The 19,694-nt window shown below is 42.2% G+C and overlaps 1 protein-coding gene across 1 annotated transcript; it reads left to right on the top strand.

Moving 5' to 3' along the window:
- The first annotated feature begins 12,174 nt into the window (after positions 1 to 12,174).
- On the top strand, positions 12,175 to 16,784 carry pck1 (phosphoenolpyruvate carboxykinase 1 (soluble)). The gene is made up of 10 exons (XM_079218485.1): positions 12,175 to 12,254; positions 12,575 to 12,844; positions 13,367 to 13,551; positions 13,764 to 13,967; positions 14,257 to 14,444; positions 14,531 to 14,693; positions 14,790 to 15,014; positions 15,179 to 15,310; positions 15,454 to 15,549; positions 15,749 to 16,784. Exons 2-10 carry the CDS (start codon positions 12,621 to 12,623, stop codon positions 16,204 to 16,206), a joined length of 1,875 nt encoding a protein of 624 aa, XP_079074611.1. The 5' UTR covers positions 12,175 to 12,254; positions 12,575 to 12,620; the 3' UTR covers positions 16,207 to 16,784.
- Positions 16,785 to 19,694: the final 2,910 nt, after the last annotated feature.

Here is a 19,694-nt window from a genome sequence, read left to right on the forward strand (position 1 = left end):
TTGATAGTGATGCCGCAGAGAGCGTTGCAATACACCTACTATTTGCCTTTTTGATATTAGTCCTATTTTAACTTAGTGTGCTAAATGTATGTTTTTTTTAATTATTGTTGTTGTTATTGTTGTTTATTCACTTGAAAAACTAAATGTAATTTTACTTCAATCCATCAATCACACATTTTTCCTTTTTTTTGGTCAACTTTGAGAGTGTAAAGCTACCGAACACACACACACCGGCTGCAGATCACACGGAGGAAACGTCTGCTTCTGAGTGCCGTTTCTAAGTTTAAAGAGCAAACCATTTTGTCAGAGGATGAAAGCGATAAATTTAAAAAACAAATTGTGCAAACTTACAAGTTTAAGTGTTCGTCGTTGTGCGCGGAAAAGTCCCGAATCTACATGTGTGCCTTCTGGTGTCCGGGGCTCGACGGAGACACTTCTTTTGCAGCACCGAGGAAATCAATAAAGTACTTGTCATTGCATGGTCGTGATGTATGGAAGCCCATTAGCGCCGAGAAAAGGGGAAGGAAATATAAATAAAAAGATTAAAAGGAAGATTCTCTTGTTTTTGTCCAAAAATACTCAAAATGATGACTCGGAAATATGGAGACTCGGAAAACAAAAAGGTAACAAAATCAATATATAGATGTACATTTACAGAAATTGTATTCATTATTAGGATAATTTATTAAATAGCAACTTTTTTTTCAAATGAACAGGAACAACAATTCAACGGTTCTAAATGTATATAGTATATACATTGTGTATATACTATATACAAAATATATATAAAAAATAAAATCAAAATTAGAAGATTTGCCGATCATACTATTACTTATATTAATATGTTTTACTTTTTTCTTTTCCTGTCAAATTATGGACTTCCATAAATGATGCAAAAAAAAAAAAAGATGCAATTTTTTTTTTTAAATTACTTACTTTTAAAATTCCAGAGAAGTCGGAGCGTTAAAGACATTTTACCAACGAGACGCTCCTGAACGCATCGCTGGGATTCTGGTTTCACCACAGCCGGCAGAACAAGATGGCCGCCACGAAAAAAAAAAAGAGCCTCTGACCTCCAAATACACAAAAAACACAACATTATATTCCGTCCACGTTACCATTGAAGACATTTCCAAAGAAGAAATCAAACGAGACTCTTAGGAGTCACACCTGACTTGAACTTTTGTTATTTTCTTTTGGGCAAAAACCTTTTTGCTTTAACAACCTTTACCTTTTCTTTTTCCCCTCTTCTTTCTGCTGTTGACCCGTAGACAAGTATCTCAAGTAATAACACGTACTTGTACTCAAACCAAGTACAGCGTCAACAGGAATCTGCTTCTGCGTTGTTTATTTTATGTTTATTTTATGTTTATTTTATGTTTCCTTTTCTGCGCTCTGCTCTGTGACATCAGCGCCGTTCCTCTGGCAGTGTGGAAGAAAAACTATGTAGAAAACAGAAAAGACAGAACTCTTGGTTGCAGTAATATGTGTGCATATTTAAAAAAAAACAAGCCTCGCCGTCTCATCACCAGTGACTGTTGTACAAGTCTTCCACCTGTGGTTGAGTTTTATCCTGCACACGCATCTGGACAATATATGTGGGACTTTGTAAAAAACGTGTTTTTTTTCTCCCCCTGAACTCGTCTTCAGCAGCAGCTTCATCGTTCTTCCATTGAAGTGGAAGCACGACGAAGACGAAGACGAAGAGTTCCGGGGGTTTTCAGCCCGTCTTCTCTCCGTTTTCACAGCATGGCTCACATACTTATATAGAGGCCTACTTATCCTCAATGATGAATAATAATTGCTTATTTGTGTATTAAAAAAAGCAGAAACGTTTCATTTTAATTTATAATGGATGGTCTACGTGTTGCAAAAGGTTTTGTTGTTATTTTCCTTCCGTTTGTTTACGAACACAACGGTTTGTCGAACCGGACACGTTTCAGTTAGCCTACGATTTAAAGTAATAAACAAAAAATGAATAAAAAAGTTTTATAAATATGTCGACGTCTCCTCCGGTTATTTATTTGTTTTGCACGTCGACTTCCTTTTGCTTTCGTCACAAAGTTTTCCTGTTGCATTTATTTTTATGTATGAAACTCACACAACAAGTTAAGAAGAATTCAAAGCCTTTTCTTCTTCTTCTTCCAGCTGTAATTAGAAGTATTAATAATAAGAATAATAATCATTTGTTTGTTAAAGATAGATAGATTGATGCATACTTCATTAGTAGAAATTAGTTTGCAACTTTACATAGAAGACACAAAAAAACATCAGGAATGAAAAATACTCAATTTATACAATAAAACAGCAGAGCGTATTAATTTAGGAAATTAAACAATAAAGAAAGTGCAAAAATGCAAAGTATGTGTGGTGTATATGAAGTGTAAGAAAAGTCACATTTATGGCCATAAGAAAAATACATTATAATTACAGATGTGGGGAAGGGTAATATTCCTAGAAGATAAACTTTAGTTTCATGGAATATCCAAGTTTTCTCATAAATTTATGACTTTATAATCTCGCAAATTTGTTAGTTTTTTTTTCCTCATGAATTTGCCAATAAAATCTCAGCGAATATCAACATTTTTCTCATTAAATGATGCCTTTAATCTCAGAAATTCTAAATTATTTCTTGTAATATTGCCTCCTAATATGCAGTCGTACATTTGCTCTCCAGACTTGAACTTATTATAAAAGATATAAAAATCCAACCTCGAAAAACATTATTACTTGTAATAAAAAGGTATACGTCAACTTTATATCTTCTGGTTAACTTCACGTCGACTGACTTCATTTAAAATCATCTGAATTGAACTTCTTCTTTCCAAAGCGTTCATGCAGATGAACAGCAAAAAAAAGTCAGCGATGATTTGCCGAAGAGCTTCAAAGCTTCGCTGCAGGAAAGCGAGCAGAAAGTTTCTTTGATGTTCATCCCACTTCAGCCGGGAAAGAAGAGGCAAAGAGTCTCTAGCTGAATCTGCAACAACAAAATGAGGAAGGATCCAGGAAGTGAAGGCATCGTCGCTTCCTGATTGGCCGAGAGGGGAAACGCCCCCCCAGCTGCTCGCAATTAGGAGGAGCAGGTGATCCTAACGAGCCGCCAATCAACTCACTGGGAGAATAAGTTGTAATGATGTTAATGTTTTTAGTAAAAATGATGAGGTTTGGATTGTTGGTTGGATGAAAAACAAACATTCGTCACAAATTATTTTATTTTTACAAACCAATCAATCGATTAATCAGCAGGTTCATCCACAATCAATATATTCATTAATTTATAGTTTAAAATTGATTGTTTTTTACATTAATGCAGGAGCAATATAATCTAGTAATATTGTATAATAGTACACCATCTTAAGAGACATTTGTTTTTGCATTGAGGACTTTTATGTCCTGAATATATTTAAACCTGTTGACTTAAGTAACACCTTGAATACAGGAGTTTTACTTGGACCAGAGTATGTTCAAAGTGTGGTATTAGTACTTTTCCTACAGTAATACTTGATGATCATCCTGTACTCAGCCATCCAGCAGGTGGCGCACTTCACTTATATTTGTTTTTAAGGTGAATAAAATCCATCCTTCATTCTTTTCTATTAAAACTCACACCTGTGTTTTTCCTACCGTGGCTTCCTGTTTGAAGCCCATATTCCTACCCATAATTCATTGCGTTTAGTTTTTATTCTTCTTCCTGCTTTCAATAAAGTTTTCCGTGACATCATCATTAATGACCAGTTAGGTGTTTTATTTATTTAACTACACCAAAGTACATTTACTCAACTAGTACAATTTAAAGGAATTCCCCTTTTCTGCTATATCTCATATAACTTCTCCTCAGAGGGAGATATTGTACTTTTTTACTCATTATTCAAAAACTGGTTACTTTGAAAACTCAGATTTATAGAAATACAATATATATATATATTTATTTAAAAGGAACCATGTACAGTTAAACATAAATGTCACCATTTGATACACTGTACCAGATTGTAGCTTCAGATCATTTGCATGTAGTCCCTTGACAGATCAGAAGAAACATAAAACATAAAACAATTACAGGATAAAAGACACAATATAACATTATATGTGGTGAGAAGAACACACAATACACACAATACAACGCTACAGTACAGCGCATGCAAAGTAAGTAATAAAAAACATTAAAGGTAAGTAAAACAAACCATAATGATTGAAATGATTGACCAAATGCAGTGCGGTGAAATGGAATGGTGCAACAAACAATTAGCTTTTTTAATTTGTATTGGACTCGTCTAGTGTTTTAAAGTTGTAACACTTAGGTCAACCAGATATTGTTTTTACTAATAACACTAATAATCAAATTACAGTATATACAACTAGAGTTTTGACAGAACACACACGTCTGCTTGATGACGGTAATGACCTCGTCTGACCCGTCTGACGGGACGACGGCGGTCGAAGCTGTAATTATGAAGAGACGCTCGTCTGTGTTTCCGTGGAGACTTTTGTTTTGTTTTGAAGCAGCTGACTTTGAAATAAGTCATCATGAAAATAACAGCACCGACTGGGCTGCGTTGCAGTGAGGCTATTGGGTTCCTGCCGGCCCACTGAGCTGAGTCCTTGTTGTTGTTGTTGTTGTTGTTGTTGTTGTTGTTGTCATCCTGACCGTCAAGATAATCGACAAAGATAAGATTCAAGATATTTGTATTGTCATATGCACAGATAACAGACAGTTACTCTGTACAATGAAAAGCTTATTTTGCTGGGTCCTCCATACACACAGTCACAATAAACTTAAGGTACAAAATAAATAAAAATAAATACATATAAATAAAAATACAAATAAATAAAAATGAATAAATAAAAAGGCACAGATATTCCAGGAAGTGGCTCTAATTCACAAAATGTACCTTATATATATTTTAAAGCACTATACAAATAAAATGTATTATTATTATTATTATTATTATTATTATTATTATTATTATTATTATTATTAGAGGATCTGAATACGTCCTCCACCACTGCTGTTCAGTCGACTCAGACTCAAACTCTGCTCTGGGAGGCGTGGCCTGTCAGCTGATCACATACATTGATTCCCAGCCAGATATTGATTAGATTCCATGACTCAACAACTGTAAACGCAGACACTCCTTTCTCCTCCTGCCAAGTGTCTACGTCAGCTGTCCCCTCAGAGGGAGACCGGCTGATAAGACTATCTCTACTATCTACCTGTCTCTCTCTCTATTATCAAACTACCTGTCTCTCTCTCTCTAGTATAGATCTGACTGTTTCTCTCTCTCTCTACTATCTACCTGTCTCTCTCTCTATTATCAAACTACCTGTCTCTCTCTCTCTCTAGTATAGATCTGACTGTTTCTCTCTCTCTCTCTCTCTACTATCCACCTGTCTCTCTCTCTCTATTATCAAACTACCTCTCTCTCTCTATTATCAAACTACCTGTCTCTCTCTCTCTAGTATAGATCTGACTGTTTCTCTCTCTCTCTCTCTCTACTATCTACCTGTCTCTCTCTCTCTATTATCAAACTACCTGTCTCTCTCTCTCTAGTATAGATCTGACTGTTTCTCTCTCTCTCTCTCTACTATCTACCTGTCTCTCTCTCTCTATTATCAAACTACCTGTCTCTCTCTCTCTAGTATAGATCTGACTGTTTCTCTCTCTCTCTCTCTCTACTATCCACCTGTCTCTCTCTCTCTATTATCAAACTACCTCTCTCTCTCTATTATCAAACTACCTGTCTCTCTCTCTCTAGTATAGATCTGACTGTTTCTCTCTCTCTCTCTCTCTACTATCTACCTGTCTCTCTCTCTCTATTATCAAACTACCTGTCTCTCTCTCTCTAGTATAGATCTGACTGTTTCTCTCTCTCTCTCTCTACTATCTACCTGTCTCTCTCTCTCTATTATCAAACTACCTGTCTCTCTCTCTCTAGTATAGATCTGACTGTTTCTCTCTCTCTCTCTCTCTCTACTATCCACCTGTCTCTCTCTCTCTATTATCAAACTACCTCTCTCTCTCTATTATCAAACTACCTGTCTCTCTCTCTCTAGTATAGATCTGACTGTTTCTCTCTCTCTCTCTCTCTCTCTCTCTACTATCCACCTGTCTCTCTCTCTCTATTATCAAACTACCTGTCTCTCTCTCACTAGTATAGATCTGACTGTTTCTCTCTCTCTCTCTCTATTATCAAACTACCTCTCTCTCTCTATTATCAAACTACCTGTCTCTCTCTCTCTAGTATAGATCTGACTGTTTCTCTCTCTCTCTCTCTCTCTCTCTCTCTCTCTCTCTCTCTCTCTCTACTATCCACCTGTCTCTCTCTCTCTATTATCAAACTACCTGTCTCTCTCTCTCTACTATCTACCTGTCTCTCTCTCTAGTATAGATCTGACTGTCTCTCTCTCTCTCTCTCTACTATCTACCTGTCTCTCTCTCTAGTATAGATCTGACTGTCTCTCTCTCTCTCTCTCTACTATCTACCTCTCTCTCTCTCTCTCTCTCTCTATTATCAAACTACCTGTCTCTCTCTCTCTACTATCTACCTGTCTCTCTCTCTCTCTACTATCTACCTGTCTCTCTCTCTCTCTACTATCTACCTGTCTCTCTCTCTCTCTACTATCTACCTCTCTCTCTCTCTACTATCTACCTGTCTCTCTCTCTCTCTCTCTCTCTCTACTATCTACCTGTCTCTCTCTACTATCTACCTGTCTCTCTCTCTCTCTCTCTCTCTCTCTCTACTATCTACCTGTCTCTCTCCACTATCTACCTGTCTCTCTCCACTATCTACCTGTCTCTCTCTACTATCTACCTGTCTCTCTCTCTCTCTCTCTCTCTCTCTCCACTATCTACCTGTCTCTCTCTCTCTCTCTCTCTCTCTCTCTCTTGCCACACAGGTAGCTGGCTTCAGGTTGTTTCAGTGGCTCACTTGACACTTGACATGTAATAAAATGAAGAGGGGATGATGAATGAAGTGATGAAAAAATGAAACGGATTCCAAAGATCATTCTAGTGGTTTTACTTTGTGTCTTTCATTCTTTCCTCAGTCCCGATTTCTACCTAATTAACTCACTACACTTGTGGTTTTAGATATTTTTTGGCTTTTGTTGAGATCACAGCGTCACATAACTCTCTTTGGTGGTGCGTTCAAAGACGCGTTGCACGTTGTGTACAACTCGTTGTCCATCAGGTGTCTCCTTGAACGGGGTCGGCGCAACATTTTTGGTCCACGCTGAAATATCGCTTCGTAAACTGAGAACTATGAGATTAAAAAACTTGATTATAACCCCAAAAAAAGCTAAACCGATTGTCAGGATCATAGCGAGTCTAGAGACTCAATGTTGACATCATTTTTTATGACTGGAAAAGTCTCTAATTTATATCAGTGTCCAAAATTGTTTGTTCCACCTGCTCACTTTCCACACGCACAACACATTAAATAGTTTGCTCTTTTTATTGAGCAGTAAATTGAGTCACTTATTATAGTCAATTAGCGTGCATGACATGTTTAAGGGCACTAATAAATGTACGAAATAAAATAAAAGTGTGTAAATGTGTGGCTCTGCATGTGAAAGGAGGATTGGTTTCAGACCCAGAGGATGCTTCAGTGACGCCAGGAGGCTTCTGCAGGATATTCCTCTACATCACCTGCTTCGCCGACCAATCACAGCCCGGCTCCGGTCAGCGTCACTGCTGACGTTTAGCCGACGGGTGAGTGTCCGCCCGGACCCTCCGTGATGTCACTGCGTGTCACCTCTTGCAGTTGTGTAGTCCACTACGCAAGAACACACACACACACACACACACACACACACACTGATAAACCCTCAACTTTGAAGCTACTGCCCGCCCATCTTTCATTGCACAACTTCTCTCCATGCTTGTAATCTCTTTGGCTCATGTGACGCATTTCTGACATTTCCTATCAGTGCAAACAGCAAAAAATCTGCATGAATTGATATTTTTTTTTACCTAAAGTGACATCGAAACATCACTAAGAGATATTTCCAGTTTAGTAGAAGACTGTGCACAAACTTACTGAAGACGTAAACCTTTAAAATGTATAAAGTATAAGTTGCATTAAAAAAAAAAACAGGAGGAAATAGTGCATTTGTTGGGGACTATTTTCAGCAGCGGATTAATCCATATCTGGTTCTTGAGTGAGTATTTAAGGCTGCAGGATTGTGCAGGAATTACAAACTAATGATAAACTACACAATGCAAAATAAACAACAGTGTGTGTGTGTGTGTGTGTGTGTGTGTGTGTGTGTGTGTGTGTTTGTGGTAATAAAGGAACTAACGGAAATATAATTCTATAGAAGAGTCCTCTTTTGTTTGAGGCCCAAGACAAGACCAATACAACATGAGGTTGATTTCAGAGACGAGATCGGAACCTTCAGAAAGTGGTCTTGAGGTTCTGAGTTCCACAACACTGTCTCTGTGTCCATGTACACGTCTATGAACACGCTTTACACGACCTTTCCTGCAAGAGTTACTCATTTATACTGTAGCGAGGACTTGCTCGTCTTAGAAGTTGAAGTTTCAGGGCGTAGTGATCTTTGTGGAAGTCTAATATGTTTTCAGTTGTTCTGGTTGAAGCAATACAAGTCTATGTTTTAGAGTTTTAGGATTTAAGTTAGTTAGCTTTCTCACTTAACTTACCTGACAAAGCTGAACCCCCAGTAAAATGTTGAAGAATGAAGTAATTCTTGTGTATATCACTCAACACTACTGATATCATGGGGTATAATCTGGTTGAGGGGTATACATTGTCCTAGATTCCCTGACTTTGGGAACAATATGCTTTAAACAAACTACAGCAGGGGGACTTCCTGTCACCACCACGACGCTAACGGAAGCTAACGTACGCTAACGAGTTAGCGTGATGAGGTTTCGTAGTCTAATTTTGTTTTATTCTAAAGGGATGTCCTGTGAGACGGTAAGCTGTTGGGACACAGGGCAGGAAACAGTGTTTGTTATTTGATCCAAATCTTTTGAGAAAGATGAAAGCCGGACACGACATCAGATATCTGCAGCGACTAGAAAGTGAGCGTGAAGATGTTTTGCAAGCGTGAAGCAGACGCTATGATCCGGCTGGCCGTCTGCCCGCCGGACAAACGTCAGTCTGGAGGTTTTACGACTCGTTCGGCAGCGGAGATGAAAAGATTTTTTTAAATCTAATAAAGATAAAATCTGATGTTTGATTGAGGCGATTAAAGTACAGTGAGCTGACGCCAAAGGTCGTTAAAAACAAAGGGCGGTAAACTGAGCGATTGTAATATAAAACTGTAAATCATGGGTTTTAATTTATGGGGAAAAAGCCCCAAACTGCTGTATTTGGATGTATTGAACACCATAAGTAATATACAAGTGAAATATATGGTTTGGTACATGAAAAAACTCAAATGTCACAAATGTGACCCAAAGCAAATTTCCTCGCCTGAAGTTTCTCTGTTCTAAACCCTCTCTAACTTTGTTCTGCTTCACTTTATCAAAGTCAACCTTTGCAGAGAGAATGTTCACATATTGAGCTATGATTTGACTGATATTTACACATCTGAACAAAATATCACATGTGTACCTTTTATTATAACACCAACATTATTCAAACAGTCCTAGTGGTTGCAGAGATACACCCTTTTTAGTTTGGGGAGGACGTATGGATGACAGAAAAAAGGGAAAGAATCAAGAAAAACAAGAGAAAGATAAGATAAACTCCAGTACTTTCTTTTCTTCTGAAAATGGAGACAGTAAAACTTTGACCCCTGTGAGCTGAGAGCCGATTTGATCAATACGACTGATAAAGCCGAACATGATTTGTTTTTGTTCGGTGTGACGAACAAGTGAGATAATGTGGTTGTTGTTGTTGTTGTTGTTGTTGTTGTTGTTGTTTTTACCTCTGTTCAGTGTCAAAGTCATGGAGGTTTAATAACTTAACTCCGAATGAACTGCAACTCTCAGTGCTTTTACCTTAACAGGCTAAATGAGTCATTTTAACTGCTACACACACACACACCTACAGCACACACACACGGACACACACACACGGACACACACACACGGACACACACACACCTGCTCGCACACACACATGGACACACACACACACGCACACACATACACACACACACCTACACAACTACACACACACACACACCTACAGCACACGGACACACACACACACACACACACAACTACACACCTACACACACGGACACACACACACAACTACACACACGCACGCACACACACACACACAACTACACACCTACACACACCTACACGCACACACACACACACGGACACACACACGGACACGCACACACACACAACTACACACCTACACACACGGACACACACACACGGACACACACACAACTACACACCTACACACACGCACACACACACACACACGCTCACACACACACACGGACACACACACGGACACGCACACACACACACACACAACTACACACCTACACACACGGACACACACACACAACTACACACCTACACACACGCACACACACACGCGCGCACATACACACACACGGACACACACACACAACTACACCCACACACACACAACTACACACCTACACACACGGACACACACACACAACTACACACATGCACGCACACACACACAACTACACACCTACACACACCTACACGCACACACACACACACGGACACACACACACGGACACGCACACACACACAACTACACACCTACACACACGGACACACACACACAACTACACACCTACACACACACACCTACACACACACACACCTACACACACACACACACACACAACTACACACACGGACACACACACACAACTACACACCTACACACACGGACACACACACACAACTACACACACGCATGCACACACACACACAACTACACACCTACACACACCTACACGCACACACACACACACGGACACACAACACACACAACTACACACCTACACACACACACACACCTACACACACACACACACACCTACACACACCTACACGCACACACACACACACGGACACACACACACGGACACGCACACACACACAACTACACACCTACATACACGGACACACACACACAACTACACACCTACACACACACACACACACACACACCTACACACACACACACACACACACACACACACACACACACACACACACACACACACACACACACACTCATTCCCCGGCTGACCTTTGACCTCACAGGTCGAGCCCCCGCCGGTGGGCCAATAGAATCGAGTCCACCGCGTCACGCCGGCTGACGCAGTGGAGCCCTGAACGTACATCACTCTGCAATGCGGGTCAAAGTTCAGCAGCAGCTGCCACAAAGAGGACCGGAGGTTTCCTCCCCGAGAGAGGAGGAGATCACGAATATCACACAGCAGATTGAATCTCGCTCTCGGAGCTGAAAGACGACAAACGATTAAAAATGTTTTTAAAAGTAAATCCATGAGAGACGAGGAATGTGGTGCGAATACATTTTGATGATTCAGCGGAAAGAAACGTGCATTTTCTTTTCTTTTACTCCTGAGAATATAATAATAATATTAATTATAATAATAATAATAATAATAATAATAATAATAATAATAATAATAACAGTTTAAGTGTCTTATTTTATATATATATATATATATGTATATATATATATATATATATATTTGGGGTTTTTATTGCAGTTCTGACTTTCTCCAGGTTGCATGGGTTGCATTTGAAACAGGTTGCCTGGGAAAAACTGAAGCTTTTGAGAGTAAAAACAACAACAACAAACTATACAAACACCCGGACACACAAGTGATCGACCCCCGGCTTTTCCCTTTCAAGAGAGAGAGGGAGAGAGAGAGAGAGAGAGAGAGAGAGAGAGAGAGAGAGAGAGAGAGCTGGGATCTGAGCCCAGCTCTCAGGCTGGAGGGAACCGGTTACCTGAATACGACGTTACGTACCGCTGCTGATTAATGATTGACCCGAAACACAGTGTCTTTTCAGTCCAGCAGGGAACAACAGGTTCATGCATACAGCAAAGAGGACGAGCCTCCCTCCTCCTCCTCTTCCTCCTCCCTCTTCCTCCTCCCGTCTCTTGTGGGACATCCCAGGGTATAAAAGGAACAAATCCTCTCCACAGCAGATACAACCGACCAAGAAGGAGAAGCAGTCCTCAAAACTGTCCTGAAATCAGCCGACTGGACTGACAGTCCCTGCTCCCAACAAACCGCCGAAGGTAACCTGAAGCTCTTTTTCTTTTTCAGCGTGACGTCTGTGTGTAACGTGAGGAAGAGGATGTGCTGAGTGAAGAGGGATCCGAGCAGGGATGTCGCAGCACTTCTTTGAAATGTGATGTTGTGTTTTGTGTGCAGAATATTCAAAAAAACTTAAAAAAAGAACATCCAGGTGCTAAACTTTCTTCTCCTTGTTCTCTCTTTTTACCCCTCCTTCATCCCTCATCTCTTTTCTTTTCTCTCTCTTGCTAACCTTTTTCTCCCTCACCCGCATTATGCTGTTCTCCATCTCCTTTTCTCTCCCTTCACCCTCACCCTGAAGCTCGCCCACTCCTCGTCTTCCTCTTGCCTCTCCGGACTCCTCCGCCATGCCTCCTCAGCTACCGTCCCAGAACCAGAAAGGCCCCCGGGTCCTGCAGGGCGACCTCGGCGCCCTCAGCCCGGCCGTCAAGGAGTTTGTGGACGCCAACGTGGGCCTCTGCCAACCCGACTTCCTCCACATCTGCGACGGCTCCGAGGAGGAGAACAAGGCCATCCTGACCCAGCTGGAGGAGCAAGGGATGATCAAGAAGCTCAATAAATACGAGAACTGGTAGGTTTTTATTTAAGGTGGTTTCTTCAGTGGAAACAGTTTGAAATGTAGAATGTTATCAGAGGATTTGTTCGTTTTTGGGGAGGGCCACAAAAGAAACGCGTAAGACTTGAAGAGGTGAAAGAAGTGTTTACTCCTGATACAGGGCAACACCTCCGAAAGGGATTTGTGGATCAGCAGTGCGTCTGTTAGTTTTTTAAACCGCCCTGTCAGTGCATCATAAGTCGTTAGCAGCTGTTGAAAAAAACAACACAAGTGCAAAAGGTCGACATTCTGACAAACCGGTAAATCCGGTTCGTTGAGTCACATGACGTCAAATTAGCAGCAGACGTCAAACACACATTGCGTAAGATCGACATTTTCTTTACGTTCATGCTGCGGCAAAACATGCAGAACGCGTCCCTCTGTTTTGCAGAAAATAAAAGTCATTGTAAAATGTAATTAAATCTTTCCCGTCCCTCCCTCCCTCCTCTTCCTGTCTCCTTCCCTACCTTCCTTCCCTACCTTTCCTGCTGCCTGCAGCTGGTTGGCCCGGACCGACCCGAGGGACGTGGCTCGCGTGGAGAGCAAGACCGTGATCGTGACCCGGGACCAGAGGGACACGGTGCCCACGCCGCTGGAGGGCGGAGTCAGCCAGCTGGGCCGCTGGATGTCCCCGGAAGAGTTCGACAAATCGATGGCTCAGCGGTTCCCCGGCTGCATGAAAGGTACCGCGGAGAACAATGCTGGCCAAACTTTTCTGGATAAGAAGTTTCAGCAGTCTCAGAAATAATCAGTTGTTATAAAGCATTAGAGAGACCGTGAGAAGTGAACAGAGGAGTCACCCCCTGCTGGCCAGTAGAGATAATGCAGGTTAAAGGCTGCACACTGGTAATACCTCTTATGTTAATACATTAAATGCCTCTCTCTCTCTCCTCAGGTCGCACCATGTATGTGATTCCCTTCAGCATGGGCCCGGTGGGTTCCCCCCTCTCTAAGATCGGAGTGGAGCTGACGGACTCTCCCTACGTGGTGGCCAGTATGAGGGTGATGACCCGCATGGGGAAGGCCGTGCTGACCGCTCTGGGGGCGGGCGAGTTCGTCCGCTGCCTGCACTCCGTCGGCTGTCCCCTGCCGCTTATTAGTACGTCAACAACATCAGTAATGAAAGTACTACAACCACTATTACTGCCGATGTCTCCTTTAGCCGCTTCGTAGCCTTAATGCTTCTGCTGCCACTGATACTGCCTTAAATATATTTGCTAATGGGAAAAACAAAGTAGTAACCAACAACCCGTTGTACTACAGCTACTAGTGCTGATTACGATGCTGTCATTACTGCTACCACTTCTGTTGCTAATGCTATAATACCTCAAACCTTCCTCCGTCCTCCAAACTTTCCACTGGTTCCAATGAATGAATTTGTCCCCCAGAACCCTTGGTGAACAACTGGCCGTGTAACCCCGAGCAGACGTTAATCGCCCACATCCCGGATCGCAGGCAGATCGTCTCATTCGGTAGCGGCTACGGAGGAAACTCCCTGCTGGGCAAGAAGTGCTTCGCTCTGCGCATCGCTTCGCGTATCGCCAAGGAGGAGGGCTGGCTGGCGGAGCACATGCTGGTAAGGAATGAAACATCAACATATAGCACCTATCAGAGGGGCTTCCCACGAGAATCTGACCAAACCGGATGTCTCTCCTGCTTCAGATCCTGGGCGTCACCAACCCTGCCGGGGAGAAGAAGTACATGGCGGCGGCGTTCCCCAGCGCCTGCGGGAAAACCAACCTGGCCATGCTCAGCCCCACGCTGCCCGGCTGGAAGGTCGAGTGTGTCGGAGACGACATCGCCTGGATGAAGTTTGACGACCAAGGTGAGGGAATCAAGACTTGACTTGGGACTGGGGAATTTAAGATTACAATAATAATACTAATATAAAACTAACTGTTTTTTTCTTCTGCCTGGCTAGGCAACCTACGCGCAATCAACCCCGAGAACGGCTTTTTCGGAGTCGCGCCCGGCACCTCGGCCAAAACCAACCCGAACGCCATGGAGACCATCGTCAAGAACACCGTCTTCACCAACGTTGCAGAGACCAGCGACGGCGGCGTGTACTGGGAGGGCATGGACCAGTCCCTGCCCGAGGGGGTCACCATCACGTCCTGGAAGAACACGCCCTGGAGCGCAGAGGACGGTAAGAGTTCGTTAAAACGTCTGATGGATAGGATCACAATGCATCAGTAGAGGTGCGATCAAAAGCCTAAGACTTAATGAATTCAGAACTTTGTGGAAGTCCCTCGAGAGAACGGTTCTCTCTTTTTGTTACTGAATTATAAAAAACTCTCTCTCTCTCTCCAGGCGAACCCTGCGCTCACCCTAACTCTCGTTTCTGCACTCCGGCCGGGCAGTGTCCCATCATCGACCCACTGTGGGAATCCCCGGAGGGAGTCCCCATTGAGGCCATCATCTTCGGAGGGCGCAGGCCAGAAGGTGAGCAGGAGCTTGAGAGGGGAGGATAGAGATGCAGTGGGATCTAACAAGAGAAAAGCATTGAATGGAAGAAGATGCAATGGCATTTGGGGGAAATAATGGGATGATACGAATCAAACTCACGACTCGTGGCTTATTTTCAGGCGTGCCGCTGGTGTACGAGGCGTTCAGCTGGCAGCACGGAGTGTTTGTCGGAGCGGCCATGAGGTCAGAGGCCACCGCTGCTGCTGAATACAAAGGTCAGTGTCTAATCTTTTCTGATGACGTTTTGGCTCTGACTCACCATTGCATGGATTTTAAGGAGTTTCCTCACCCTGGCGATAAGAAGGGGACATTGATTATCCTCCAAGCCACACTAAGATCCTCACAGTCTATCTATATGGTGTGTATGGAGAAATAAAAGAGATACTGACCCATTCTCTCCTTTCTTTACTCCAGGCAAGATGATCATGCACGACCCCTTCGCCATGCGCCCCTTCTTCGGCTACAACTTCGGCCAGTACCTCTCTCACTGGCTGAGCATGGCCGACCACCCCGGCGCCAAGCTCCCCAAGATCTTCCACGTCAACTGGTTTCGCAAGAGCCCCACCGCCGGATTCCTCTGGCCCGGCTTCGGCGACAACATCCGCGTGCTGGACTGGATGTTCCGGCGGGTGAGCGGCGAGGCCAGCGCCCTGCCCTCCGCCGTGGGCTACCTGCCCTGCCACGAGTCCCTCAACCTCCAGGGCCTGCAGGAGGACGTGGACCTCGACGAGCTGTTCTCCCTGGATCAGGAGTTCTGGCAGAAGGAGGTGGACGAGGTGAGGAAGTACTTCGCCACGCAGGTGAACGACGATCTGCCCAAAGAGGTGGCCCAGGAGCTGGACTTCCTGCAGCAGAGAGTGAAGCGGATGTAAAGAAAAAGCAGCATGTTGGCAAATCTGAAGGAGCTTGTTGGTAAATCTAGAACATCTCATCTGTTTTGGTGATTCTAGAACATGATCATATTTATGTTTTCATTGGCTAGAAATCTGATTATTAAACTGAAAACATTTCTGTTAGAAATTGTGCTGGGGATGTTCAGATGAATTATGTGACCGTGTAGAAGTTGTTAAAGACTTAACAAACATTCCTCGCTGTGCTTGTCGTCAAAATGAATATGAGCCACGTGGCATCAAGTCAAGACTACTGAATGGGAAATGCTTCCTTTCCTTCCATTCCCATGCTGTCCTATCAGTGCTATGTTTTCAACTGTTCCAATGTATTGTCCTACTGAACGTCTGAATTCTACTATTTAATAGTAACTTATTATAAACGCACATCACTCTGTCACTGTGTACGGATTTGTAGCTCCAGTGTTGTTTGAGCCCCCTGAACACGGGGGAAATGTTTCTGTTCCTGTCTTTATTTTTTTGTCTTAATTTATTTTTATACACTGTCCATGTCTCTTGATTCTGTTTTTATGGGAGAGAACAATAAAAGGTATTTTCATGGATCCGGTCTTGTGTTGGTGTTTTATTAGTGTGGAACCGGGTGGCAACCTCTGGTTCTGAAAAGTGAAGCCAATGCTTGCATTCTCTCTCCTGACATGAAGCATATACTTCTATTCAACCAGGGGGCGACTCCTCTGGTTGTATAGAAATATATGCTTCATGTGTTAAAGCTGCATTCTCTCTCCTGACCACCAGGGGGCGACTCCTCTGGTTGTATAGAAGTCTATATAAATGACTCTACTTCTCTCTTGATGTATTCCCTCAGTAAACATTGTAAACATGAGTTTATGTCTCAATCTCTAGTTTCAAGTCTTCTTCAATACAGCATGATGTTCATTTAGTAAATTATGGTAATTTAGCGTCAAACAGACCATAAAGCAGGGGACGCTTTAGGGGCGGGGCTACAAGGTGATTGACAGGTCGCTGCCAGAGCCGTAGCCGGCGTCTCTACCACATCGGCACTCCTCTGCAGTCTAAATATGGCCACTTCCTGTTCACTGTTGCTTAATCCAAGATTGCTAAGTTACTAAGAAGTGAGCCGTCTCGCCTCTTCCTCGTCTCTGTGGGGAGTTGCACACGTGAAGCACAAGCGAGCATTTCAGTCATCCTGGAAACAAGAGTTTGGTTGACGTGAGAGGATGTGGGTGCAACTCACACAATGCGTTCTTGTTCTGACTCATTCAATCATGCATTCGCATTGTCTTCTATGCTGACGACACTGCTTTAAATCCATAATTATGTAACGCTAACTTTTGATGAATTTAGCTGAAACATCTACAGATTAAAATAAGACAAAGTAGTGTGTATATACATGTGTATACATATATATATATTAATCTATATTTACACGCAGTGTTGCTTGCTATCAGCTGGACTCGGCTGTAAGAAGCCACATGTGTTTGTCCACCAGTTCCCTGCAGCTGTGATGCAAGTCCTGGAGATAATGAAGTTAATCATCACTGACTTGTTTTTGACACAATCTGTGAACTGAATCCTGTGTGTTCGTATTATACCGTGTACTAATACTACTACCGTGTACTATTACGACTATGTACCGTATGGCTGTTGTTACGCTCACACAGTGAGCTCATCTCAATTTAAAGTCATTATAAAGTCTTTGTTTACCCATTTTTTTAGCCATCAATGCATTGTTTTTGTGACAGATTGTGGAAAGAAACTTTTATTCTTGCAGACAAATTGCATTGATGCATTTAGTGAAGCTGCAGATTGAACTGCACTGTGAACCCGAACGTCCAAAGTAATTAAATAAGATTAAGTAGTGTATACTCAAAGTTTTTGAAAAAGTTCTACTAACTTAATCATGTCAAGTTGGTGTAACATGTTCTTCCTTTTTGAGTAATTTTAAAGTTCTGTGAACCTATTCCAGTGGAAATTTTAAGTTATAATAACTGAAAATAATTGAGTTGAGCTAACTGAGCACTTTAATTGAACTGTTATCAAAAGTCATCCAACCTTTTAAGTTCTGGAAATTTTTGACTTTTAAGTTAGTCAACTTAAAAGATTTGAGGCAATCGATTGCCTCTAATTATTTTATTTTAGTTCTGGTAACTTATTTGGGTTTACAGTGTGCACAGTCGTGCCAGGAGAACGCGAGAGAGAACGCAGATGGAGAAAAGGCTGCAAAACACCTCCATCCTATCGAGGTCATTTTGGCCTAAAATGTAGTCTTTTCCAAGTCTTTCACATGAAGAAAAATAATCTGGAAAGGTTTTATTACTGCAAAAACTCATTTAAGAAAACTCCGAGAATGTATTTAATATAAAAATGAGTTGTTTAGTCATGTTTTTTATTTGTATATTACTTAATTTGCCTCCTGACCCTATAAGAGGCGGTACTCTTGTCTCCAATAGAAGTCCCAGTGATGCTGATGCAGGAATCATGGGAAGTGAAGTCCTCAGAATGAACACGTACATGCAGAGTGTTGTGGCGAGCGAGAGGATGTCCTGTCCTCTGCATGTTGTGCTGCGTTGACCTCGAGCGACATGCGTCTGTCTGGACGCTGCCACTTCAACCGTACGGAGAAAAACTCCTCCAGCTCAGGATTGTTTGTCTGACCGCGTTGATAGAAATTCTTCTTCTTTAGGCAATGATTTACTCTTCGTGTTCCGCCAACGTCCTTGTTTTTGAGCGGCCTCGTCCGAGGGAATAATTACCCCGCGAGCATGCAGAGCCACACTTTTACTGCGTGTCTCAAACTGCACATTTCTTATCTAGTTTTTAATAGGTTATTTGTTCCTCCATAAAGACACTACAGCATTGCACCGTGTCCCTTATCGTTGTTATCATTTTGTTTTATCACTCTGTTTTTGTTCCTTGTGTGGCATATTTATGAAGTGACTTTTAATAAAAAATGCTACATGCATTAGACACAGCAGGAAAGCATGGTTACAAAAAACACAACAGCTCAGTCTCCACGTGTCTGATTAGGCGCGGGGAGTTTACGGACACGTGATTATGACGTGAAATGTGATAACTTCACTGTAATCGAGCCCTTTGCTTTTTATTAAAGCTGCATATTGAAATGTAAGCTGCAGGAAGCATGAATTTGATGGACACAAAATACCAATAGAAAGTCACACATGATGATGAAGTACGTTTTCCTAGACTGTCACTGCCGTATTTACGCTTATGATCTTATTATGAGTGTGGATGGACCAGTTACAATGTTAGCATGTAGCCTAGCACGGATCGGTCCGAACTCCATTAAAAAATAAGCATTTTTAAAAGTTGTTTGTCCGCCGTCTCGCGAAGAGACCTGAATGATGCTTTTTACAAACCAGCACCATTATGTAGTTATTTCGGCATCCTTTTCATCAATTAAATGTAAATTTGTCGCAATTAAACGAAGCATAATCTCTTTATTTGCGTTCATACCGATGATACCGATGATG

This window comes from Taurulus bubalis, assembly GCF_910589615.1.
Source record: "Taurulus bubalis genome assembly, chromosome: 5".
Classification (NCBI taxonomy): Eukaryota; Metazoa; Chordata; class Actinopteri; order Perciformes; family Cottidae; genus Taurulus; species Taurulus bubalis.